Source organism: Urtica dioica, chromosome 1 (genome assembly GCF_054948205.1).
Source record: "Urtica dioica subsp. dioica isolate 48M chromosome 1, U.dioica_male_clone48M_v1_H2, whole genome shotgun sequence".
NCBI classification, from domain to species: domain Eukaryota; kingdom Viridiplantae; phylum Streptophyta; class Magnoliopsida; order Rosales; family Urticaceae; genus Urtica; species Urtica dioica.
In genome coordinates, this window is record NC_142756.1 from 11,194,832 (window position 1) to 11,222,281 (window position 27,450).

General features: G+C 36.2%; 2 protein-coding genes, 1 non-coding gene and 1 pseudogene across 3 annotated transcripts; all 4 read left to right on the plus strand.

Moving 5' to 3' along the window:
- Positions 1–845: 845 nt before the first annotated feature.
- On the plus strand, positions 846–933 carry LOC149407198 (small nucleolar RNA R32/R81/Z41). The gene has a single exon (XR_016301873.1). It is a non-coding gene; the product is annotated as a small nucleolar RNA R32/R81/Z41 (small nucleolar RNA).
- Positions 934–10,214: 9,281 nt separating this feature from the next.
- Positions 10,215–11,072, plus strand: LOC149407199 (uncharacterized). Its single transcript, XM_089619175.1, has one exon. It carries the CDS (start codon positions 10,215–10,217, stop codon positions 11,070–11,072), a length of 858 nt encoding a protein of 285 aa, XP_089475301.1.
- A 6-nt stretch (positions 11,073–11,078) lies between these two features.
- LOC149407200 (uncharacterized) lies at positions 11,079–14,302 on the plus strand. Its single transcript, XM_089619186.1, has 2 exons — positions 11,079–12,831; positions 12,924–14,302. Exons 1-2 carry the CDS (start codon positions 11,079–11,081, stop codon positions 14,300–14,302), a joined length of 3,132 nt encoding a protein of 1,043 aa, XP_089475312.1.
- An 11,686-nt stretch (positions 14,303–25,988) lies between these two features.
- On the plus strand, positions 25,989–26,844 carry LOC149407201 (uncharacterized; annotated as a pseudogene).
- Positions 26,845–27,450: the final 606 nt, after the last annotated feature.

Sequence of the window (27,450 nt, forward strand, 5' to 3'; positions counted from 1 at the left end):
ATTTGGTTTTTCTTATATAAGAGTTAATATCAATTTAAGGCTATCAATTTGGAAGTTAGGGCACTGATTTAGATTTGATTTGGTTTTTCTTATATAAACACCAATTATCTTTATAAGAGTTTTATTATTTAATTTCAATTTAAGGCTATTTTTATTTCAAAATTGACAATTTGGAAGTTAGGGCACTGATTTAGATTTGATTTGGTTTTTCTTATAAACGAGTTACTATCAATGAAAGGGAGATTTGTGACGCTGTTATCTATTTCAGGGTATAATTTCGTCATTTTAGTTAAACAGATGGTATAATTTCGTCATTTTAGTTAAACAGAGGGTATGAACTCGACATTTTTGAAAACCGAGGGTTAAACTCGACATTTCAATAAAACACAGGGTATAAATGTGTTATTTTCCCAATATATAATGCTGAATGATAAAACTTTAATGTCCAGGGACTAAAGTGTCATCAAATAACGGAAAAAAGGACTGGTTATCAAATCTCTGTAAAATAAAGAGGATTTGTAGCCCTAGATAAACGCTATATAAGAAGAGCGCCGAACGATCTGCTAAGAAGAAACGAACGGAAGAGAAAGAAATGAGATTTGGAGGCGTTATTGAAATAGCTTATTACTCGAAGCTGCCGATATTTGCAAAACTTTTGTCGCGTGTGGACAAGAAAACCTTTGAGAGGGATATTGTGATTTTACCCTCATCTTTTCATATATAGTTTTCAATCTGAATATTTCGACTAGTTTCTGCAAATTTTTGGCTGCTCGTAATTTTACTCTAATTTCTATTTCGCTTCTTCTAAGTCTCTGGTTTCTTCCGACCTCTGCTCGGAAATCGAGAGATGAAAATGATGAGGAATTGCGCGAGTGATGGTTACATTGTAATCGATTGATCGAAATTTATCGCTACGTTCTTTCTGATTCATCTTTTTAATTTATGCTATTCTGTTTCTTAGTCGAGTCTTTCGTTTAGGGTAAACTATAATCTTTTATGGTAAAAATATTTTTGTTTACCATAAAAAATCGAAATTATTTCTGATTCATCTTTATCGAAATTATTTTACTACTCGAATCGGATGTCGTCAATTATTTTTACAATTTGATTACATGATTTATAATTTAATAAGAAAGAAACTGAACTTCACGCTTTTACAACTGCAAGACAGTAGTCTCTCAAAAAAAAAAAAAGCCGGAGAAATCATGCATTTCAAGAACCACCAAACAACGGAGACGAAGTGAATCTGATCCCCCCTCCTCCGACGGAACTCCGCCGCGATTTGCTAAACTGATCTCCGGCTCCAATGGCGACGGGAAGATGCTCGACGAACGCAAACTGCTCGACGAAATGATGATCAGATCCACTTCGTCGAACAGTTTGCGTTCGTCGATCATCGCCGCGATTTGCTAAACTGATCTCCGGCTCCAATGGCGACGGGAAGATGCTCCGGCGGACTCTCGAGGCTCCATAAAAATAAATTAAAATACATTATTTTGAATTGAAGCTTGACGACGACCGAATTGGGGCCTCTATCTCTCTCTGTGTTGGGATCCATGTTTCCAATTAGGGCGGTGCGAGATGATGATCGACCAACGCAAACTGCTCGACAGTGTGTTGCATTTCACTATATTGTATATGCGTGTGTGCGCTGTATATATATATGTATATGTAGGCTTTGCCTGGATTTGGTCAAATAGAGGCTTGATTTAGCTTGTAGTTGATTCTTGTTGTGGTGTTGATTGAGTGAAATTTTGGGTCAGAATTTAAAGCTAAGGTATTGGAATGTTGAGAACATCAAGGGTTGATTTAGGGTTCAAATAAAGACTTGATTTTTATAAATTTTTGGGGTTTTGACTTGGGAAACTTGGTTGCTTTTTCTCTTGATGGAATTCGGTTGAATAATGATCGCATGATTTTAATAATTTTCTCTGAATTCTTTTTCTAATTTTTTCTTTCTTTGCCGTCGAATCGCGGTAAGAATGTTGGAGGTTTGATGATCACATTTTACCTCCTAAATTCATATCTTCTGAATGTCTCTAACTAAAGTAAAGTATATATATAGATGATCATCTTCCATGAAAGCTTTTTGTGATGACGACAACGTTCTCTGGATTCTCCTTGCCTATCTCTTCATGACTCTTCATCGCAGTTCAAGAAAGTTCAGATCCAGAGAGACGACACTCAAGAAAACGATCTAGAGCCTCGGCAGTTGCAGCGCTCGTAATCCTTCCGCTAGGCCTGATTTTCTTCGTCTCTGATCTCATCGTCAATGCGGTTTGCCCTCTGTTGAGGATGTTGATTTTCTTGTTTTCTATGAGTTGATTAGGTTGGAGTTTCAATGCGATTTTTCTTTAGTAGTTATAATTGCTTAAGGTTTTTGTTGAAATGTTGCTGATATTTTTGAAAACGAAATGGTGATGTTTCGGGCTTTTGTGTTTCAATTTCATGGTTTGCTTTGTTTTTGTAATTTGTGGAATCTAGGTCTGATTTTTTGGTGCTATATAGTCATGCTTTATGTTAATTTGTCCAATTGGAATCTTAGATAATCGAAGCCCTAGTCGCTGAGTCACTATCACTGTAAGTGTTTGTATATCTTTCTTTTCTCTATGTGTGGTATCTGAGTGCTTTGGAGGGTCGGTTTAGGGATTTCTTTTCCATAACAATCCTTCGAGCTGTTATAATCGGATCGTCTTTGTTAATTGTTTCTGTTTGTTTAAGTTCTGATAAAATAGCGGATCTTTATAGCTCATCTGTTTTTACTTTAGATTTGAGGTTTTCGATGTCAGATAATACAAGAACTGCAAGGTGGGTTATGCAGTTTCAGTGTCTGTTGTTTCTTTTTATGTACTGATACTCGAGGATTATAGGTGCTCTATTCCTTTGTATGATCGTATCACAGCCAGTTGTATATTGGCTTGGGAAGAAAAAATGTGAATTCCTTTAGGATACTCCTCCTGGGAATAATCTGCTCTTTTTCTTCATATCCTCTTGTTGTGACCCGTTTTTTTATTAGTTCTTTTCTTCTTTGGATGTTTTAATTTTTGGGTCCTGTTATCAGGACTATCCCTCTGTCTGTTTGGTTTTCCCTTAGTTTTTTTTTGAGCAATAGGGAATTCATACGTGCCCACCTAGTTTTTGCTCATATGTGCATAGGGTTTTTTTTTTCTAGCTTATGCCAATTGTCCCTTACTTGTCTTTTTTGCTCCTCTTCTCTTTGGATTTCTTAAGTATGCTCTTTTCTGATCAGCAATGTAGTTTTTTTCTCCTTGCTATGTGCTCTGAACAAATTTTCAACGTGTTTAATGTCTCTCATCCTTTGTTCTCATAGACATATAATCACTTTATACGCCAATCTTCTCAAAATTTTGTTATTTACCTAAATAATCAAATATTTACTTATTGATATTAATATTCTCAAATATTATATGATCAAATTCCAAAGATAGTACACAAAAAGAATACAAAGATGATTTTTTACCTTGTTCACTAATAATAGAACACAAAGATAGTACAAGGCAGCTTTAAAATTCTTTATTTTCTTTGTATAGTGAACAAAATATATAAAACTTTCTTACGTTACAGTTTTGTTTTCTGAATAATGCTTTACAGTCACTCTGCAGTTCCATTCCAAGATCGAGATCGTGGCTGTTTTTTTTTTGGAAACCACTCGCTCTTCTCTTTACTTATAAAACCCGTTCCATACCTGCTCTCCTCAATATCTTAACACCTAAAACTTTCTCTCCCAACCATCATTTCCAACATGTTGCCTCCCTCAAATACCATCAGCCAAACAGACTCATTGTCACATAGAGCAAAACAAAATCACATTCTCCCAGATAATCAAGATGTACAAAATCTTGATCTCTTAGTCAATGCTTTAGTTGTATAGGTCTTAGTTCAGAAAAAAATCATAATTGATAGACTCTTTGATGCACTGTCGAAGGCATGAAATCCACGAGAAAATTTCTCCATGCAACCTCTTGGAAATAATATATTCTGGTTTCATTTTGAAAAAGATGCAGATCTGAAAAAAGTTGTACGAGGAGCGCCCTGATATTTTGACAAAAGTCTCCTAATCATAGACATCCCTACAAATCTCTTTCCACTGCCTAAAGAAGATTACATCTCTCTCCACTTCCCGTTTTTTTACTTCCTAATGTCCTTTGTATCCCCAACATCTTTACTTCATATCAGCACTTCTATTTATACATAGTTAAATATTGTAATTTAATAGTTTTATCTTGAAACTAGATGTGTATTTTGTTTAATGATATAATTTCGATGTCTTTGTTTTTTGTACATCTCCGTACGCCCTCTCACACTTTCACCTAGAAATTCTTTAAATAAAATTTCTATTCATAAATACATCATAATTTAAAAGGGTTCAACTTTTATTCTTATTTTTTTTACTCAGATTCTCCTTTGTTAAGGAACAGAACGTGGTGGTCTTATACCTAAAATTCATGGGAACAAATCATGAACGATCTAGTTAAGGAACAAAACGTGGTCTTATATCTATATTTCCCTTATCTTCACTTATTAAGCAAAAATTATAAGTAGATGGCTGGAGGATTAATTATCAAACAGAAGGAAAAAGTTTCGTAACATATCAGATATTTTTAACTTCAAATATAATTGATTAAAGGATTCAAAATTAAGTTTGAACTTATTTGAACCCTGATTGAGTCCATAAGGAAAGAGGTCTTCAGGTATTTATTTTTAATGAACAAGTCACTTAGTATGATGATGACACATCTTCTGCCAATGTACAGGTAAATGACAAACGCTTAACTGTCTCTCCTTGGATTTCAAGATAATATAAGTAGTGTCACTTTCCAAGCCAAGTTTGAATTAACCATACCCCAAAATGTTATTAGGCTATACTCAATTATGGGATTATAAAAATAATTCTATAACATTTTTAATTTTTATTACCAGCCCAAAAAACTTCATTGAAACTGGGTACCTATTTTTTCTTTTTTACTTTTTACATATTAAAGCCCACCTTTTAACTTAATTTTAAACAACCTTATGGGCTACCACAACAAGCCTATTGTTTTGCCCTTAATTTTAAATTTATGAAATTAGCCGCAAATCATCTTTAACCTACCATCAACTATATTAAAACTCTACGCCCAAATTTATATGTTACTGAAGATATTTAGCTCACACCCATCTTCACCAACTTTCAAATACCTAATCCTTAACAACCAAATCATAAATAATTCTCTTTACTACTCGAGGTAGAATGATCGAATCTGAATCTCACACATTTACTTATGTATACTTACTCTGAACCAACAATTTAGTACTAATACACAATTATTTTTTACTTTCTTATGCAGACACCCTAAACATCTTCATAATCATTATGCTCATGGGGTTCACGGGAATTTAATAAACTTTTGGTAATCAGAATTCCATATTCATACTTTATTTCTTTCCTTATTTATATAATATTTTTACCTTATTACTTTATTCCACATACTTATGTATATTTTTAATTTTTGGCAATATATACACTTTTCTTTTAATAAAAAAGACTTCTCTTTGTTCCTTTGTATCTCCCGGTCTATATGAAATGCAAGGAATAAAAGGATCTTTGAAAACATTAAGAAAGACCCTTACTAGATTACCTCGTGGACGTCAAATTTTCTTCTTGAATTTCAGTCTGCCCAACCCAGACGCTCATCTTCTGTTAGCTTGCCGAGTGGTCCTGACCCCAAACAGGACCGCTCCCAAGCAAGATGGGTACCCACAAGTTGCGACCTCTACAAGCTCAACGTCGATGCTTCAATTCCAAAGTCTTCTAACTTTATTGGAGTTTGAGCTGTTATTCGCAACTCTTCTGGACTGGTTATGGCTGCATTGGCTCAAAATCTCCCAGGCAAATTCACGGCCAAAGAAGTTGAAGCTCTCGCTCTCCGCTACGGCTTATCTTGGGCTTTGGACGTGTTTCTCGCCTATCCACTTTATGGAGTCAGATGCTAAGACGGTGGTGCAAGCTTTGGAAAGGAAAACTTTTTTCAAGATTGAGTTTGGTTCCATTTTGTCTGATGTATCTAGTTTATTGTCTAACTTTCCAGGAGTAAAGTTGTCTCACTTTTATAGGGAAGCTAACTTGGCAGCCCATGGGTTAGCAACTTACGCTCTTTCCATAGATGATAAACTCGTTTGGCAGGAGGATTCTCCTCATTCGATAGAGTCTGTAATTAATCAGGAACGTTTGTGATTAATAATAGATTTCTATTTAAAAAAAAATTATTTTTTCAATTTGCAATCAATCCATCATGAACAGTGATTTTTTTAAAAAAATATTAACAAGAAACTTTGGATGTTATTGTACCGACATATGGTTTAGACGGAGTGATGATGTGAAATTGGTTCTGCTCTGTTTATAGATGATGTGAAATCTGGAGAAACATTGTAGGTAGTTATTATGTGTCTTGTTACACAAATGGTTTCATAACAAGAAACTTTGGATGTTATTGTACCGACATATGGTTTCGACGGAGTGACAACAACGGTGCTTATTCATCCTTGTATGAGTCTCCATTTTTCAGCTATAGAGATTTTGGTTTTGGTTTTGGTTTGTTTGTTTGTTTATTTATTTATTTTATTTTATTTTTTGTTTTGTTTTTTTTTTTTTTTTTTTTTTTTTTTCGTGTTTGGTAATGGACAAGACAACGAAGGGAATAAGAGAAAAATGGAAGTGAAATGAAGAGAGTGAAAAATGAAAAGAGAGTTTTTTTTTTCTAACTTTAAAATTTAATTGGTGTTTAAAGGTACAAAGGTCTTTATCTATAAAGCTTCGTAATAGATCTGTTTAGTTTGGTTGAAAATTGGTGAAGGACAGTAAACTAGTAATACTGGTTAGGTGTGGCAATTCGGGTCACGTATTTTTTTGTCAAACCCAGACTCAACCCACTAAGATCTATTTATTAATCGTGTCTTAACGGACCATGTAACTCACGAACCCACAAACTCATTTAGACAACTAAACTCATTTGAACACGCGAATCAGTTTAGGCCCTTCTTCAAAATATTGGAATTCTCTATCAAATTAAATAACAAATTAGTCAGAATAAATAATTAATAAAAATACTCCATATAATCAACTAAGCCACCAACATAATATTTTTAATACAAAATAGAAGTTCAAATTCAATCCATTGGGTCATTATGGGTCTTGATCGTGTTTACTAATTTAATATTCGTGTCTAATTGGGTCTCAATGGGTTGTCGTGTTCGTGTCATGTTCATCCGTTATTTAATCGTGTTAATTGTATTCGGCACGGATAAACACAGATCTATTTAAGGTCGACCCAAACCCATTTACACAGTGTCGTAACCGTTTCGTGTCTCGTGTACGACCTGAAATTACCACCCTTAATACTGTGTTAATATCTTTTTTTTTTTCATTTTTTAAAACTTGAAATTGCAAATAGCAACAGTTTGGATAACTATTATTTATTAGCCACCTCACATTATTTCCTATTGAATAAATTACCATTTAATTTAATTCCCGTCTAGTGCACTAAAATTCAAAATAAAAAAAAATTAATGACAAAAACTGGTGATGCGATTAATGAGGCAAACATTAGTGGTACGGGTACACACAACTAATTGCCCAGTTAAAAAAAGAGAACCAAAACGTCAAATCCATTCAACATATTAAAATCCCAGAAAACAAATTCTCGGAAAAGATCTCAAGGGGCACGTATTAATAATAATTAATGATAATTAACAAAAATAATGATTATTAATTGTTCGAAATGTAAAATATTTGAAAATCAGTAAATCATTAATGATTATCAACATGTATTACCGATTATTAACCGTGTAGATTTGAAGAAAAAAAACGAGCTCAAAGTAAATTTTTTTTTAAATTAGCTGGTTTAAAAAAAAAAAAAATTCAAACGCAACTCTGAAGCATATTTTTGGAAAAATGGTATGAAGTAGCCAATTCAAACTATGACTTTTGTAAAATAGCCATAGTTTCATTAGGTATAGTAAAATAGCCAATTGAGAGTACATGTTTTTATTAAATTTAATCATGCCTCGATTAATTTTAATTCAGCCTATGAAGCTTACATTCTGCCTTTATAGTTCGTTGTGATTAAATTTAATCTAGCCTAGATTAATCTTTCTTGGGCTAATTAGCTTATACTATTTTGCAAAAAGTTAAGTTCTATTTGACTATATAGCCGCTTGACTCCTTTTTATTATAATAAATAATTTTTTTTTCTCAACTCTAAAAACATCATAGCAGAGGTACATAGAGTAATGTTTTTATAATTTTTTAAAGACCTGAATTTCAATAATAATTACAAAAAAAACCTCTCCATTAACTCATTTAGTTATTTGATTTTTATTTTTATTTTTAATATATATATTTTTTTGTGTATAATTGAAATTCTCAGATACACGCAACATTTTCGCATTTGGTTTTGCATCTGCATGTCAACGATCTTGGCATCAAACAGGCTTGTAGGGTACACTCTTAATATTGCCTCATTCTATATTCCTTCCTTTCTATATGAATCATATTAAGTATAATTGACACTATTTCGAAATGGAAGACCATCCTTCATTGCTCAACATGCAGAGTTTCAACTCTCTCCGATCACCGGTAATTTACACTATTTCATACTCTTTACGGTGGAAAGAGGTCACTTAATCTCTCTATTTTTATTATTATTTTTCTAAATTTATCGTAGGGCACTAATTCAACACACATAGCAGTGCACCAATTCTGGCCCTGATTTGGTTTTTCAAAACCGTAATGAAATTTTTTATCACACTGATAAGAGTAATGTTTTTTAGATTTGACGTCAATTTATTCCAGAGTGACGTCTAAACCTCTATTTTTTTACTACCACTTTCTTGCGACATGTCGCATCTAAATTCACCAATTTCTGCCATCTGGAATTGATTTAGATTCAACATTTTGGATGTGACAAGTTGCACTCAAGACCTTTAGATGCAGGGTATTGGATGCGACTTTTGTCGCATTTAAACGAGTTTTAGATGCGACTTTTGAACTAGTCGCATTTAAAAGACTCTTTTGTCCTAGTGATACTATTGGTAGGCCCACAAGTGCTTACACTATCTCAATGACACTTGCAACCTTGTTGTATACACATTGATACGTCATTGACTCTTCATGATTCTCCTATTCCGATTGGAATGACAACCCATATGATTGTACTCACTAAGACAAATAGAGCTTTTGTCGATCCAAATGCCCGAAAATCGCATTCAAAAGTCATTTTTAGATGCGAAAAAGTCGCATCATTTGATCTGAAAGTGTTGACCATGGATTCGATTAGTCGCATCCAAAAATTGTCTGAAACTAAAAATCTAATTTATTCTAGTGACTTCAACAAATGCATTTGTTATTTTATTTTGGTGTAATATATCTCGGAGCTCTACAAACAATGTAGTGTTGGTGATCAATCATCGACTCTAGTTTAATATCGTGTTATTAATTACTTCAGTGTTGGTTCACATGTAATGGTTTATGCTTTTTTGAACTACTTCATGTGTCCACGAGAGAGCAACTCGCTCGCCAAGACTCTTTAAAAATATCTTTCCCGGCTACCCTATATGATTTGTGCAATAAGATTTTTGTCATCGTTGAAACATTATATTGAGAGGACGTATTAGAAAACGGAACATCTATAGAACTATTCTTTGTATCAGTATTTATGTACCACGACTGTTTCTAATAGATTTTTTTTTTAGTAGAGGCACTATCGGCCAGAATTACATGATATATTAATAGTGCAAAACGTAGGTGACACTATCGGCCAAGATTGTATGAGATTACCGCTAGACCAAGCTAGCTACCTCTAATAGATTTATTGTTGATATCGCAATAAAATATTAAACTTAGAATTCTCTGCTCAAGGGGATTCAAATTTGGAAGCTATTCCAGGAGGGGGACTCTCGAATAAAAGAAGACTCGGAAAGCGCCAGTCCATCGTCCAGAGGAAAGCAAGTAACTCTTTCACTGAAGTGGAGAATACGTCCAAGAAGAGGAAAACAGGACCGGTCTCTGGTCAGGTGGATGACGCCGGTCCCAAGCTCAACCAATTCCCTTCCACTTGTGTCTCATCGGTGTCGGGAGTTTCCCATCCTGGGGATTCTTCCGCCTCCTCCCATGTTTTGTTATCGGCGCCCCCTGGCACCCGGGGCGACCGGGCGCAATGATCGGACTAGTTTGGAACGTCCAAGGGATCGGAAACCCTTGGACGATGGAGACCCTACAGCTCCACGTGCAAGAACACTCACCACAGTTCATTTTTCTCTCGGAAACAAAAATCTCGAAGGCTGCGGCCGAGAGGCTCCGGGTGAAACTTGGCTATGATGGGTGTCTTGCGGTGGATCGTGTAGGATTGAGTGGGGGCTTAGCCCTTTTCTGGAAAGACGATGTGGAGTTCAACGTGGGATCCTTCTCTAGATTCCACATAGAAGTGAAGATAACAGAGCAAGATGGTAAATGCTGGCGCTTTATGGGGATCTACGGAGAACCAAACGCGTCCCAACGAAAACATACCTGGGAGTTGCTGAAGAGGGTGTACGACTTATCCACCGGCCCTTGGTTGTGCGGAGGAGACTTCAACGAGATCCTCTTTAATCACGAGAAAAGTGGAGGAGGTACAAAAAGCCCGTGCTATTTGGAGGCCTTCAGGCAAGCTCTTAATGCGTGCAATTTGGAAGATATCGGCTACCTCGGAGACCCCTTTACATGGAGGCGGGAGACGAACGAAGGCTGTACGTGGGAGAGGCTAGACAGGTGTGTCGCCAACCGGGAATGGATCGAGTTGTTTCCGTCTGCGTGTGTTCGGCACCTAGATCTCTGGGGGTCGGACCACCGTCCCCTTCTCCTCTCGACGGAAAGGGCGGTCCACGACCTTCCTCGGCAGTCCCGGGGAGCTCTCAAACGCTTCTTTTTTGAAGCGGCCTGGTGCGACGAAGAGGAGTGCAACCGAATAGTGGAGAAAACTTGGTGTAACGATGCCCGTTTGGCGGTGGGGCAGTGTTCCAGAGCCCTCGCTGATTAGGGGAGCATGAAGTTCCGAGAGCTGCGACGAGGCATAGAGAGACACCGTGCGACCCTCGAAGCTCTCAACTCTTCTTTCTCGGCCTTCGATGCCGAGAGGATTCGCACGGAGGAACGAAGCCTCAACGCCCTCCTAGAGAAAGAGAACACCTACTGGAGACAACGCAGTCGTATTGCTTGGCTTCGCAGCGGAGACCGCAACACGAGTTTCTTTCACCGTAAGGCCTCGATCAGGAAAAAGAAGAACTTTATAGCGGGCCTTTGGAATGATGCTGGCCAGTGGATAGACAACCAGGAGGGCATTGAAGGTATAGCCTCTAACTACTTCCAGCAATTATTCACTTCCTCTAACCCCCATGTGAGTGCTGTGGAAGATGTTTCTAGCTGCCTATCCCCGACGATCACTCCTGAGACCAATCAAGACCTCCTTAAACGGTTTACGGAGGAGGAAGTGAGAAGTGCTTTTTTTGGGATGGAACCGTCCAAGGCCCCGGGGAAGGACGGCTTTCCCGCCCTTTTCTTCCAAAAGTTTTGGGCGACAGTGGGCGGTAGCGTTACAAGAGTTTGCCTTGGAGTCCTCAACGATGGAGATGATCTTGGGTCCTTGAACGACACGGTGTTAGTCTTGATCCCTAAAGTGAAGTCCCCGAAGGATATACGAGAGTTCCGTCCCATAAGCCTATGCAACGTTATGTATAAAGCCATATCTAAATGTATCGCTAATCGGCTTCGGAAGACAATGGACGGAACGATTTCGGAGAACCAAAGTGCTTTCGTGGGGGGAAGACAAATTTTTGATAATGTCATAATCGGTTTTGAGGGTCTCCATACTATGAGAAGGGGCCGGTTTGGTAACGGGAAATGTGGGGCTCTCAAGATCGATATGTCTAAGGCATACGACCGCGTGGAATGGGATTTTCTCGAAGCTATGATGATCCGCCTCGGTTACGCGCTTGAATGGGTTCGTCTTGTGATGAGGTGTGTCCGTTCGGTGAGATTCTCTTTCGCCATCAACGGTAAGATTAGAGGCAACATCACCCCCCACCGAGGCCTACGCCAAGGAGACCCGCTCTCCCCTTTTCTTTTCCTCTTTTGTTCGGAAGGTCTCTCGGCGTTGTTCCGAAAGGCGGAAGAGACTAAGCGGATTTCCGGCTTGAAATTTGGCGTCTCGAGAGTCTCCGTCTCACACCTCTTCTTTGCCGATGATAGCTTCATCTTCTTCACGGCTACGAAGGGAGAGTGTAAGGAGGTTCGGGAGTGCCTTGAGGTGTACGCTCGGGCCTCGGGCCAATCCATCAACTATGACAAGTCGGAGGTTTGGTTTGGGAAGAAAACGAAACCGGAGTTGGGCGAGGATCTTGCTAGGCTCCTCGGAGTCAAAACCACGGACGGTCACGAGAGGTATTTGGGTCTCCCCATGACTACGGGCCGATGCAAGGCGGAGGTTTTTAGCTATATTCGAGAGCGGGTTTGGAAGAAGATCCGGGGATGGAAAGGTTCTTTCTTTTCCTTCCCCGGAAAGGAAGTGATTATTAAAGCGGTCCTCCAAGCTATTCCTAGTTATGTGATGAGTTGCTTTATTCTCCCTAAACAACTTATCAAAGAGCTCCATCAAATGGCGGCTAACTTTTGGTGGGGAAGCACGGCTGAAAAAAGAAAAACCCATTGGGGAAGTTGGGATAAGCTTTGCTCCCGGAAAGATGAAGGAGGGTTAGGCTTCCGGAATCTCGAAGACTTCAACCAAGCGTTGTTGGCTAAGGGTGTGTGGAGGTTGATGAAATTCCCTCATTCTTTGGCGGCACGAGTTCTCAAAGTTAGCTACTTCCCAAATTCGGATATCCTCTCCACCAAGAACATGAACTACGCCTCGAGCACTTGGAGAGGTCTTATGTGGGGGAGAGAGCTGATCATCTGTGGATCAAGATGGAGAATCGGCTCCGGGACCTTAGTCGATGCGAGAAAGGGACGCTGGATCCCGAGGACGTCGGGCTGCATGGTACGAGAACCGAATCTACTCCCGGAGGGCATGAGGGTGGCGGATCTGAAATTACCGGGGGGGGGGGGGACTGGAATATCCCGCTTCTCCGCGAGGTTTTGGCAGAGGAAGACTTCGTAGAAGTGGTCAAGATTCCTTGTATTTCGACGCCCGTCGCCGATGAGCTATGTTGGAATTTCACAGTGGATGGGGAGTACACCGTGAAAAGTGGATATCGGGTGGCCCGACGTGGCACGGGGAGTTGTAGCTCTTCGGACCCCCGGGAAACGGAGAAGTGGTGGGAAGGCGTTTGGAAACTCTCTATCCCCCCTAAACTTCGTATGTTCCTCTGGAGAGTGGGGAAGCGTTGGCTACCCACCGTAGGCAACCTGGCTGACCGGGGGATGAACGTGGATCCGGGGTGCCCGAGGTGCAAAGCCGGCAAGGAGAGCGTGTTCCACGCGGTGTGGGGCTGCAAAGTCAGCGCTAAAATATGGAAACTTACAGGGTGGTGGAAAGACCTTAAAAGCGTGTTTGTTGGCGATATCATAGCTTTCCTCATCCACGTGAAGAAGTCCCTCTCACCCACAGATTTCGAGCTTTTTGTGGCTGTGGCTTGGACTTGCTGGAATGAACGAAACAACGAAGTGCACTCGGGTCGTCGAGGGGCCCCGGCAGACCGGCTTAACTATGCGATCCACTACCTAGAAGACTTCCGCCAAGCCTCTCTGCCGAAGATCCCAGCGAGAGCCAAGATCCTGAGCATGACCCGCTGGCCCCCTCCGCCCCGGGGTGTGACTGCAGTGTGTGTCGACGCGGCCGTCCCTCAGTCCGGAGACAGCTGCGGCACAGGCGGAGTGCTCCGCTCCTCGGAAGGTCTGGTGATGGGCTCCTTCATCTCTCAGGTGCGACGGCCCTCCTCCCCGCTGATAGCTGAGCTCCTCGCTGTGGCCGAAGGACTCCGAGTGGCGCAGGAGTTGGGGTGCTCTAGGGTCATCATACAATCAGATTGTGCGACGGCGGTCAAACTCTTGATCGGCGAGCTTCGTCGGGCGAAAGAAGAAAGTTTGGTGGTGCTCGAGGCACTTCACTTAACTCGTCGGTTCGAGTCCACAGTTTTTAGCTTTCTTCCCCGCACCTGTAATGCAATAGCTCATGATCTAGCTAAAAAAGCTCTTTTGTTTCCTGCTAAGACGGTCTGGGTGGGGTCTGTCCCCCCGGAATTCATTGACGTTTGTTTGGCTGAAATGCCTTAATAGAGTTCCTGGGTTTCACCAGGTTTTTCAAAAAAAAAAAAAAAAAAAATTAGCTACTGCCACATACTTGGAAGGAATATCTTTGTCCGTCTTCGTGTTCCCACTTTCCAATTATTTATTATATTATAAAGAGGTTAGTGGCGGTGCTTTTCAGTTATTTTCGCTGTTAAAATATTGAAGGAAGTCGTTGACGTTTTCTTTTATCAGTGATAGAGTTAGTTGGAACTTGCAAGTACGGAAGCTTTATAAATTATCGTTAGAATTTTCGGAAGTCAATGTTTCTGGCGAAAACCAATAATTTAGATCGATTCTCTCAATAATAAAGACCCTTTCCATTATTGATGAAAAATCTTATTTCTCCTTCATGCGGTCTTTACGTTTGTAAAAGACTGATTTATTTCTTATAATGTAACGAAAAAAGGCCAATCATATTTATTGCTATATTTTTAGTTAATCTAATTAGTTTTTTTATATATATATTAAATTCCGTTTTATTGTTATGAATATTACTACAATAATATCCCAAATCTAACAATTTCATTTTTCTTAATGATATTATTCTTCACAATTTTTTTTTTCACAATTTTTTTTTAATCTTCTTACTTTATAGCCATCCGTACTTATGCTTATAGTTCTTAGTTCAATATTCAAATATTTATAACTCATATGATCCAAGCCAACCATTATCGAAAAAAATTGATACCAACACCAAGTTGTTACCTATTTAGTTTGGCACTCGAGTTTGCTCTGGACAGGCTGGAGTAGCTAGACTTAGAACTACGTATACATGTTTAGTTAGCTAATATGTGACATAAAATTTTGGTTCTTGATTAATTCAATTATCGATTTAACTGATTTTCGTTACTTTTTGTACAAATCATAACCATCCATAAAATCAAATATAAACATATATCATCATTAATAGATGCGAATGTGGAAAGCACTTGTTCCAAAAGCGTTCGCTGAGCTTTCCTAGTGTATTAAATTTGTCAAGAAAAGTCGTCCATCATAATTTAAGTTATGATATATTTTTAGACTGAGTTAATGGGTGATAAAAAGATATAGGAGTTTATTGAGTTTTTAAATATTAATTTGTAGAAAAATAGACCTTTATACATATTAAGAGAACATAAATATATATTAAGAGAGCTAATATATATATATATATATATATATATATATATATATATATATATTAAGAGAGCTAGATATATAATTCGTATATGTTAAAATTCTAATATAATTATTTAAATAATTAAGAAAATAACTCAATTAAAACAATACATGATATTTGTAATAATTAAATAATAAGACTTTTTTTTTATTGAATATAATCATTTGACTATTATAAATAAATAACAATTAGCTACAATTCTCTTAATTGATAGACTTTAAACTTAAAAACAATTAACTATTGTACGAAACAACTAGTTTCATTTGGGAAAATGAATGGATCTATTAACATTGACAAACTCATTTTCTATAATCAACCAAAATTATAATTTGGAGTTGGACAATTCTTTTAGTAAATTTAGGAGAAAGAATATATTGTGTACAATTTTACCCTTTTTTTTTCTTACTTTATTTCTTCTCTCATACCTATATATGTCAAACAATCCGAGCCTCTTTGACGATTTGCTGACATTTATATGTCAACAAATGACACAATTTGTTGATATATATATATATATATATATATATATATATATATATATATATGTGTGTGTGTGTGTGTGTGTGTGTCGTTCATCTTTGGAAAACTATTTAGAGACAAAACGATTCGAACCAGGGCCGGACCAAGTGATCGAGTTCGAGCCTAGTTGTCTTGAACTCGATATCCCGAGTCTATTCCTAGCGGTGAAGTGTCCTTTACGTTATTTATGGGAATGAGGTGGAGAATAGAGGGTTTTTAGAGAGTTTTAGTGTTTAGAGATCAAATTCGAGTGAAACAAGCCTCCATGGTGTTTCAGCAGCGTTTCGAGCTCATACTTTGATTACCATTCTTTGGGCTCAAGCTCTCAATTTATAGACCTTGAGAGGCGCGTATTTGAAGCCACGAGAGCTTAAAACGCGGGCCCTGGCCATGTGGATGAGGGCCAACCAGCCAAAAAGTCTTTTGTCGGGGCCGGCCGACCTGTTGAACCATGGGGGCCGATCGGGTATGAAACCAAGCCAATGGAAGAAGGTCGGTCGGCCTAACAATCCGGAGTCGGGGGCCGGCCAGTCTGTGAGGTGAATAGGGTCATGGTCGGGACCGATCAGCCAGACTAAGAGGGAGGTCGAGGCCTATGCCGATCGACGCCTATTGGCTTGGAGGGCGAGATGGCCAAAAACTCATCAGCGAGCCTGAAAACACGATATGCCTAACCGGCTAAGAGACACTTCGAGCCGTGAGCCGACAACCGGTCGGCGGCTGTTGCCGCGAGCCTGAGGGGCGCCAGCCAACCTAGGCCTTTTGTGGGCATGGCAAGGCCGTTTTTGCTACTAGGCAATAGGTGATTTTTGTGGGCCCGATTAGGCTGCTACAACATACATATCGTTTTCCAAAGGCCCGGAAATGGACGGATAACAACGTCAACAAACAACATAATTTGTTGACATGTCAATGAATGACATAATTTGTTGATATATATGTCAACAAATGACGCGATTTGTTGGCATATATGTCAACAAATAACAATAATAGAAAGTTTGTTGATTTGTTGACATATATGTCAACAAATGACATAATTTGTGGACATACATTTCAACAAATGACACGATTAGTTAACATAATTGTCATCAAATCCTGTTTTCACATGTTTTCGCTTCGATGTCAAGTCATCGAATCTTAGATATGTTAAGATTTGATGATAATTAAATGCTATAACATTTTTACAATCATGAATTTACAAAATAAATTATCCATAGGGTTTTCACATATTTTCACTTATATGTCAAGTCATCGAATGTTAGATATGTTAAGATTGTATGATAATTAAATGCTATAACATTTTACAATCATGAATTTACAAAATAAATTAGTAAATGAAGCTTTGAGAATTATTTGGATTCAGTTTAAATTATTTAGATTAATGAGAAGATGGGTTGGCTCCACTCTCACCCTCCCAAATGGGGAAAACTACATAGCTAACCTAAAACGTACGTCACTTTTCAAATCCACTCATGTTTTCAAAACATTTCGGCAGTTAGTGTTTTCCTTTTTCTAGATAATTATACCCTCATGCTTCATAAATCTAGTCAATAGTTTTTGAAATCGGGTAAACAAGTATTCCAATTTGGTTAACAGTTATTGAAATATAGTTCACGGCTATTAAAATATGAGTAACAGTTATTGAAATCTGGTTAGCAGTTATTGAAAACTGGTTCAAAATATTGGTATATTAAATCTTGATAACAATTATTAAAATCTAGTTAACAATTATTGAAAATATGGTTAATATTTATTAAGGGTAAAATGGACACTTAAAATTAAAATAGTTATTTATGAAAACTAAAAAATTCAGCAGCTAATATTGAATTTTTTTTATACAAAAAACCGCTACTGGAAGCTTTTTCACTCTCAAACGAGGATCGCCATATATATATATATACATATATATATATATATATATATATATATATATATATATATATATATTCCAATTGATGGCATAACTTCTGTTTACAAAAGAGAAAAAAGTAGCTCTTAACATAATTGTCTTAAGTTAGGAAAACTTTCTAAATTCCAACATAGAAAATTCCATATGAGATTTAAGGTTTTAGGTTTGGAAAATGAGGTCTAAACAACTTTGTCTATGAGATAAATAGCGAGAACTATCTACACTTTGATATAGTCGTCTCCCTGACTTGTCGTATGAGTTAGAAAAGAGACCATTAAAATTGACTCATGTATATTTTGTGTTTTAATGAAATATTGAGTTTAATCTTTAGTTTTCAAAAATGTCGAGTTCATACCTATTGTTTAACTAAAATGATGAAATTATACCCTGAAATAGACAACATTGTCATAAATTTTTCTTTTTATCGACTTATCATTGACGTTGACTATAATATTTATATGTAAACACCAATTATCTTTATTCATGCGCGCCATATATGTAATTTATTTAAAAACTAAAAAAAAATAAACAACACTCTCTTAATCGTGAAGAACGCATAAAGATGCAGATTGGTAAAAATCGACAGACGATACTCATCAAAATCACATATTCAAACAGAGAATCCTGGATTTAGAGTTGCAATTCGAACACGGAATGAAGTCATCTCTTGGGAGATATGAATTTTATTATTTAATTTCAGTTTATGGCTATTTTTATTTCAAAACTGGAATTGGAAGTTAGGATACTGCTTTAGATTTGATTCGATTTTTTTTATATAAGAGTTAATATCAATGAAATGGAAATTTGTGACACTGTTATTAATTTCAGGGTATAATAAAGTCATTTTAGTTAAACAAAAGGTATGAATTTTACATTTTTGAAAATCAAAGGTTAAATTCGACATTTCACTAAAACACACATATATATAATGTGTTATTTTCATTATATTCACTTTGGTGTATGATCTACAAATTTTCTCATGAAAATATAATAAAAAAATAAGTGTCTCTGTTCAGTGCGCTACTTATCACTGGTGTCTTTGCAACTGATTTTTCTACATCTCTAGAATGTATTTAGTTTTATAATTTTTGTTATTTATATTAGCTCTGATTATATTCTTTATCACAGACACTACAATGTAAGCGATGAATATAATTGAAAAGTTCAATTTTTATAAATATATGTTTAAGTATATGTATTTTTTTAGAGATTTGTAAGTAACTAGGCCACTTTAAACATGTAATTTTGGATCTAGCCTATGTTTGACAATTTTTAGGGATATAGCCAAATGGCTTATGTGGCAATAATTAAGGTCTGATTTGCCCTTATTTATTAACAAATTCGTCACTTTCTCTCTCCTATTTTTTTTCAAATAATTTTTTTTGCATCAAAACTTCAAAAAATTGCATCTTTCTCATACGAACTCGAAATTGAGTGATTTCAGATCCTACAAATTCGTGGCGTCGAGATCTTCAAAATAGACCCATTGTGTTTGATGAAAAATTATGCATCATAGTTGCGTTTCCATTTATTTTTTTGATAATTTCAAAAATTTTCAGTTATTTCCATATTTAAGGTAGTAACGTGATTTTTCTACATCTATGATATTAAACATGATTTTTCATCAAACACAATGGATCTATTTTTGAAGATCTCGGCGTCACGAATCCGTTGGATTCGGAATCACTCAATTTCGAGTTCATATGAGATATATATAGTTTTTTTTAAAGTTTTTATGTAAAAAAAAGTGTAGGAAAAAGTAGGAGAGAGAAAGTGACGAATTTGTTAATAAATAAGGGTAAATCAGACCTTAATTATTGCCATATAAGTCTGTTGACTATTTCCCTAAAAGTTGTGAAACAAAGATTAAAAACAAATTTCATAGTTTCATTTTGGCTATTTCGTTACACTGCCCATTTTTTTTATATAAATTATTCCGCTAACATTATTTCAGTCGTAATTTTCATCATTGACCGTAATTTTCGTTGGTCACCACAATTTTTATGAAAACAAATTTTCTAATTTTTTTATAATATTTCCATCGCGAAAATTCCGATTTTTTTAGACCATAGATACAAATGAACCACCAGAATTTCAATCATTGAATTTCAAATGAATGGTTTATTTTTTTCGATGCAAAAGCTATTTTGTAGCCCATTTTGGCAAAAGTTAATTTTATGGCCTAGACCCTTAAGCATCTCAATCGGATTCAGCATTTTTCAGTTTCAAATATTGTCACAACATTATTAATTGTCAGGTACATTGGTATCGTTAACGTTGACAGGGAGTTTGTGAATTAAGATAAGATCCTAAAAGCAAACTAGGCTAATTTCAGTTAATCTAAGCGACGTTATTCCGGTTATAACGGTAAGGAGAAAATTCAATTGATGGGAGTATCTAAATTTAACAATAAAAATTTCATCATTTTCTTGGAATATTAAAAATAAAAGCAATATATAGGATCGATGCTAAACATTGACTTCAACAAGCAGAATTTGCATATACGTCACATAAATATAGAGGACCCTGAACTTCATGGCAACTACTTTCAGCCATGACTTAAAATTCCGCAGTTATGGACAATTGTCAAATCTAGGTTTTCAAGATCGGAAATTCCATCACTTGGGTTCCCATTTTTTTTAAACAACAACACGCGTCATCCATTTTTATACTACTGTGAATTAATAACGGCCAAAATACTTAAAGTTTTACAAAATGATACTTATATACTTAATTTTTTTTTTTTTGCGGCAAAAATACATTATGTTACAATTTCGTAGCGCCGTTAATACTTTGGACGTCAAGTTAAAATTGAACAGTCAGGATGTAAAGCTTATAATATATGTTGGTTGTAATTATTTTCGTTATTATTAATTAATATTTAATAATTTTCAGTATTACTAATTATACTGATGTAATTAGTAATAGTTAATGTTAACGCCGTTTTTTGGTCAACACTTAGAACCGTCTGTGGTTCGGTCTAGGGCCGGACCTTATGACCGCACGTAGGTTGGGTGTGGTGAAATCTTCTCTTCTCGTCGTCTTTGCCTCACCAGAAAGAGGTTTCCGGTTACCCATCACTCCGTGACTAGTTCACATTTGTGTTCGTCGGATTCTTCACGTTCTTCGGATTCGTCGAGTCCTTCTAGTTAGTCGTGTTCTTCGCGTTTTTCGGGTTCTTCGGGTTCTTCGCGTTCTTCGGGTTCTTCGCATTCTTTGCGTTCTTCGTGTTCGTCGTGTTCTTCGCCGGAAAAGACAAGAAACGTGAACTAGAGGGACGCGGAGTGGTTTCCCCTGGCGCGCGCTCCGACACTCAACATTAGTCGAGGCGGGGGGCTTATCTCTCGTCTCAAGTGTCGAGAGAGAAAAATATAGTGAGTCGGGAGTGAAACAGAGATTTTTTAAGTCGAGAAAGACTTACCTTGAGAGTGGATGGAGATGGGGTATTTATAGTTTTTCACCTTGGAGTTTGAGTGGGTTTTGGAGACCATTGTGCCTTGGAGGTAGTTTTTGGCCGATGGTGTGCCTTGGATGCCGATAGTTTTATGCCGATAGTTCCATGCCGATAGTCTCGGCCATGAAGCTCGCCGATAGTTTTATGTCGATTGTCTCGGCCATGAAGTTCGCCGATGGTCTAACGTCGATTGTTTTGTGCCGATAGTCTTGTCCGCCGATAGTTCAAAGATTATTGTCTTTGCCGATAGTCTTACTTTGCTGAAGATTTTAGGACGCCGATAGTTTTATGCCAATAGTCTCGGCCATGAAGTTCGCCGATGGTCTAACGTCGATTGTTTTGTGCCGATAGTCTTATCTGCCGAAGATTTTAGGACGCCGATAGTTTGGTCTTGAACTTCGCCGATATTATGGCCGCCGATAGTTCAAGGATTCTTCTCTTTGTCGACAGTCTTGCTTTGGCAAAGGCTTTAGGATGCTGATAGTTTGGTCTTGAACTTTGCCGATGGTTTGCATGACGATGGTTTCAACACGTCGACAATTAGGTCTTGAACTTTGCCAATTCTTGTCGTTTTTGCTCTCGGGGTATCATTTTTATCTAATGAAAATGACGGCATAACAGTTAATAATAGAGTTATACGCTCAAAGAAAAACATTGACATTACCAGATCAAAAACCATTTGAAACCCTAATTTCCTAAAACCAGAAATAAAAAAAAACCCTACTCGATTGAAGAAGAAGATGTCAGAACAACAACAAAGGGGCGACAATGACGACGATGACGAACAGTTTCGTCTGCAAGAAGAAGAGTACGCTGAGGAAGAATCGAATGAAGATGAAGATGTTCAAAAGCATCTTCCTTGTTCTTTTGCCATCAAACCCGAGTTCCTGTCCGATGGTGTTGCTGAAGACGAGCCTCGCCATCGAACTTGAATCTCGTACGATGAAGACGAGTTTTTTGATGCCATAGATCACCGAACATGACCTTCCACGCCGATTGATTTTGTATTCATTGAGGAAGAAGAGTGAGGTAGAAGAAGAGAATAGAGAACGTGTTTTAGGGATTTCAAATATGAAATTGGGATTTATTTTATTTATTTAGAGTATTTTCGATCAAAAGGATTGATTTTTATCATTTGTTTAAATTAAAAAACCCGTGTCACATTAATTCAATGCATCAGATCCCTACACCTGTAATTCTGTTTAACTTAACGTCCAAAGTGGTAACGGCGCTACGAAATCGTAACATCAGGTATTTTTGTCACAGAAAAAAAGTTTATGTATATAAGTATCGTTTTGAAAAAACTTTAAGTACTTTTGCTGCTATTAACTCTGTTACCGTAATGAGCTGGCATTTTTTTTTCCAATAAATTTTATCTCGTCCAAATTTATGTCCCTCCAAACTTTTTTATTTTTCATTAAAAAATTCTTTCAAATTGACAAAAAAGAGCTAGCTCAATTGGTAAAACTTCTCACTCTTCCAAATAAATAAGATAGGTTCGAGTCACCGCAATAGAATTTGCTTTTTAAAAAAAAAAAAAAAAAAAAAAAACCCTCCAAATTACTAATTAAAAACAATTGCACGTAATTTTAGATATTATTAGGAAAAGGATCTGAACTGGAAATAAATGCTCAAGGACTTGAGAAAATAGAAGAATAGCTAGTCCATAAGGTGTCTAGATATTAACGCATAACGTTGAATAAATGAGAAGAAGATAGGCCCATATACTAGAAAAACTCGCCACTATCAAAGACAAAATAAAAGACTACAAAAAGTAACACTGTCACGGACACTTTCGAACTCATCAACATTTTTTCAACCACACAACACAACTCGACAGTTCACACACACACACACACACATATATATATATATATATATATATATATATATATATCTCTTTTTAGATATAGTCCAGCTTTAGGGTTATCATCATGCTCAACACCATGCGTTTTTCGTGAGAAAATTATCGTATCATGTTTTTTTGTCAACAATTGTTATTATCATCATGCTCGACACCATATAACTTTTCGCCTAAATTATATTAATTTTTTTTTTCATATCTGCCGCTAGAAAAAATTATTACACACCCGTGAAAATTTTGAATTCTCAAATTTTTATGTTGGGGTTATACTCCAAGCCCGAGCCTGGCCAGGGCCCTTGGAAAAATCGGACTCTTTTGAAATTAATTTTCTTACATACAATTTTTTTTTTTAAATATTGCTTTTTTTTTATCGAGTTATTTTATTGTCAATACTGAAATGTATTAGTTGAAATATAATTTTATGGTATTAAAAATATATATTATTATTTTAATACGTTTTTAATTAAAATATATTATTATAATGATTATTATCATAATGGTCACAAGTACTAGTAATTTTGATATTTTGAACCAAAATAAACCAAATTATGCTTTTGGACACTTCTACTAGTAAATATAGACATGAAAGTATACAGTTGTCATACACTGTAGACTTATAAGTTTACAAATAACAACAATTGTAGATATATAGGTCTACAATTATTAGTAGAAGTGTCAAAAAACATAATTTAACTTATTTTGATCAAAAGTATTAAAATTGCTATTAGTTGAAACTATTTCTCTAATTTAAATTGTTCATTGGGCTCTCTAAGGCCAGACACTAGTTTAGGACTGGGCCTTAGGCATACTCTACAGAGTGAGAGAGAGTGGGAATAAACGAGTTACGGGAGAGATAATGTAAAAGAGTAAGGAAAAGTACAAAATTAAAAACACTATAATAAAATAATTGACAGAAATTGCCCCATTTGTCATCAGTTTTATAACATTTTTTCACTTTCTACCAAAAGACTAATTTGACCCAAAATGCCACCATCTATTTCAACAATGTTGACATCTAATAGTGAATGGCAAAAATAGATGTCAACATTATTGACATAGATGGTGGCATTTTAGATCAAATTAGTCTTTTGGTGTAAAGTGGGAAAATATTATAAAATTGGTGACAAATGAAGCAATTTCTCAATAATTGATTTTTTAAAGAGTTTTCATATCCTGATATGAATATGAATTTAGTTGCCTCCCCTCCCTCTACTGCTCTTCTTCTGAATGAGGAGAGAGATCCTGGGAGGTGGTCTGTTTAAAAAAAAATGAATATGAATTGAGTTTTTTCTTCGAAATTGAATATAGTTACCCATTAAATAAGGGTATATTAAGTACACTTTTTTTTTACCTCACTTGTTCTGTAAACCTGAAAGCTACTTTTTTTTTTTGAAACAGTAGTATGTTTTAAGTAGCTATATATATATTGTTGTAAATAATTGTTATGCTCATAAGTAAAAAAATATGGGTAAATAATTAATTACCCTACACCTAATTTATTGACTAATGTACACAAATTTTCACTATAAATACATGAGTATGATGAAGGGAAAATCATCCCAATTTCTACAATTCACTCTTTCAATTTCTCTCCACAATTTACTCTTCATACTTCTCTAATCTCTCTTCTAAAATTCCTACCTTATAAGTGGTTAAAGAGTTTTGGATTTAAGTTATTCTTTTGGTTTTCATAACACGTTATCAGCACGATCACTCTCGTCAAGATCAATTCGGAGGTATAAAACTCTAAACACTAAAACTCGTATAACTATTATTTATTGTATAACACCAGATTACTATACACAGGAGGCTCTACCACCTTATGGTAATATGATGTAATTTACAATATTTTACCTTCGTTTATGTATAACATCATAGTACTATACGCATGGAAGGCTCTGCCTCCTTATAGTAAAGTGATGTGAACTACATCTTACTTGTAATTAATATCAATTTTCTATATACAGGAGGCCACCTTATAGAAAAATGCTATTAATTGCAAATTTATTTTAACTGCTCTACTTATTATTTTGATTAGCTATGTCAATTCAATACTCGTACATCTACATATTGTTTATTACACATTGTTATACTTAAATACAATAATTTTTACCACAAAATTAATAAATACCCAACGATAATATAACAGCTATAAACGGCTATATTTTACCTTATAAATACATATCTATTCAACTCATTTTTAACCACACAAAACTCTCAAATTTTCTTCTACCTCATACATATTTTTCTTATCTCCTACTATTTTTCGGTACAAGCTCAAAATGACTCGCTTACTACTAGTCTTTATTGCCATATTTATTGTTATGTTTAATGCTTATACTTTTACCATAGAAATTCCACCGAATGAATTTTATTTCGTTGTAGTAATGTTTGGATTCATGTATTTATTTTTATTCCTTACAATTCTTGTAGACTTATATGTCTTTAATTATTAATCTAAGAAATTCTATATTTCATAATAGTTATCATCATGACGAATCTCGTCAAGCTCGATTTCAGTCCTCTAGACATCACAGGCCAAAACTACATGCCGTGGAAGGTAGATGTAGAGTGCATCTGGAATCTCTGGGTTTACTGGAAACACTTTCTGAAGAAAATACCTCGTCAAATATAGACAAGGCAAAATCTTTGATTTTCCTTCGTCGACATCTTGACGAGGGATTGAAAAGTGAATACCTCACCACCAGAGATCCAAGTTTACTCTGGAAGGAGTTGAGGGACGGATGTTTTCACCAAAAGGAGATCATGCTTCCAGTATACCGTGATCAATGGAACGCTTTACGGTTCCAAGATTTCAAAAAAGTCAGCGAATATAACTCTGCGATGTTTCGAATAGTATCTCATCTGAGATTTTGTGGAGACCAAGTGACAGATCATGACATGCTGGAAAAGACGTTCACCACTTTCCATGCATCGAATGTAACCTTGCAACAACAATATCGTGTTCGAGGATTTACGAAATATTCTGAACTAATTACTTGCCTTCTAATCGCAGAGAAGAATAATGAATTGCTGATAAAGAATCACCAATCCCGTCCGACAGGTTCAAAAGCGTTACCTGAAGTAAACGCTGTCAACTCCGAAGAACCTGAACAAAAGAACTATATTCCGGGTCGAGGACGAGGTCTAGGTCATGGTCGTGATCGTGGTCGTGGTCGTGGTCATGGTCGCGGACGTGGATACGGACGTGGTCGAAGTGGTTATAATCATAACCATTCTTATAATACCACGAAAGATTATCATAAGAAGCAGCAAGATGAAAAGAATCACGATTATCCACACAAAAAGGGAAAATAACCAAGTACTTCCAAGGGTAGTGAAGATGTTTGTCATAGATGTGGCACAAAAGGACACTGGTCTAGACTTTACCGTGTTCCTCAACATTTGTGCAATCTATATAAAGCATCCTTGAAGGGGAAAGAAAGAGAGGTCAACTTTATTGACCAAGAACCTTTAGATGACTCCACTCATCTTAATGCTTCCGACTTCGATGGTGATCTTGCGCACACTGTTGTTGATTCTGCTGCTTTCACAGAAGACTTCTAGATTAATGATGCATGTATGTTTTTCCCATGCTTGGGAATGAAGCAAAGTCCAATATTTTACCTAGTTACTTAAATATAAATATGTATAATATGTGTAATATGTGTAATATTTTCAAGACTATGTAACACATTAGTATTATATAATATAAGTACGTTTTTCTCATTAACTTTATTTTTGTTTTAATATGAAGTTATCATATGGAAAAAGCAAATTGTGTGGCGAACCAAATGGTTGGTACTGGAGAAATCTGTATACCGGATAGTGGAACAACGCATACTATTTTGAATGATAAAAAGTTTTTCTCAATAATAAAGCCAACGAAAACTTTTGTGAATACGATATCAGGTCCTGTAGATCTGATTGAAGGTATTGGTAAGGCAAATTTCACACTGCCAAATGGAACAGAATTCAATATAAATAATGCTTTATTTTCACCAAGATCCAAACGAATCCTATTGAGTTTTAATGATATATATTCTCATGGATTTAATACTCAGTCTATAACTGAAGGTACCATGAAATATATATGTCTTACGACATCCAAATTCGGAAAGAAACAAATTTTAGAAAAACTACCTATGCTCCCTACTGGATTGCACTACACATATATAAATGCGATAGAATCAAATTCGGTAGTCATTGAGTCTTCAATTTTAACGAC

Coding starts and splice junctions, on each gene's coding strand:
- LOC149407199 (XM_089619175.1), top strand. CDS start 10,215: ATGATCGGACTAGTTTGGAACGTCCAAGGGATCGGAAACCCTTGGACG.
- LOC149407200 (XM_089619186.1), top strand. CDS start 11,079: ATGAAGTTCCGAGAGCTGCGACGAGGCATAGAGAGACACCGTGCGACC. Junction 12,832..12,923: donor CCAAGCGTTGTTGGCTAAGG/GTGTGTGGAGGT, acceptor CTCTCCACCAAG/AACATGAACTACGCCTCGAG.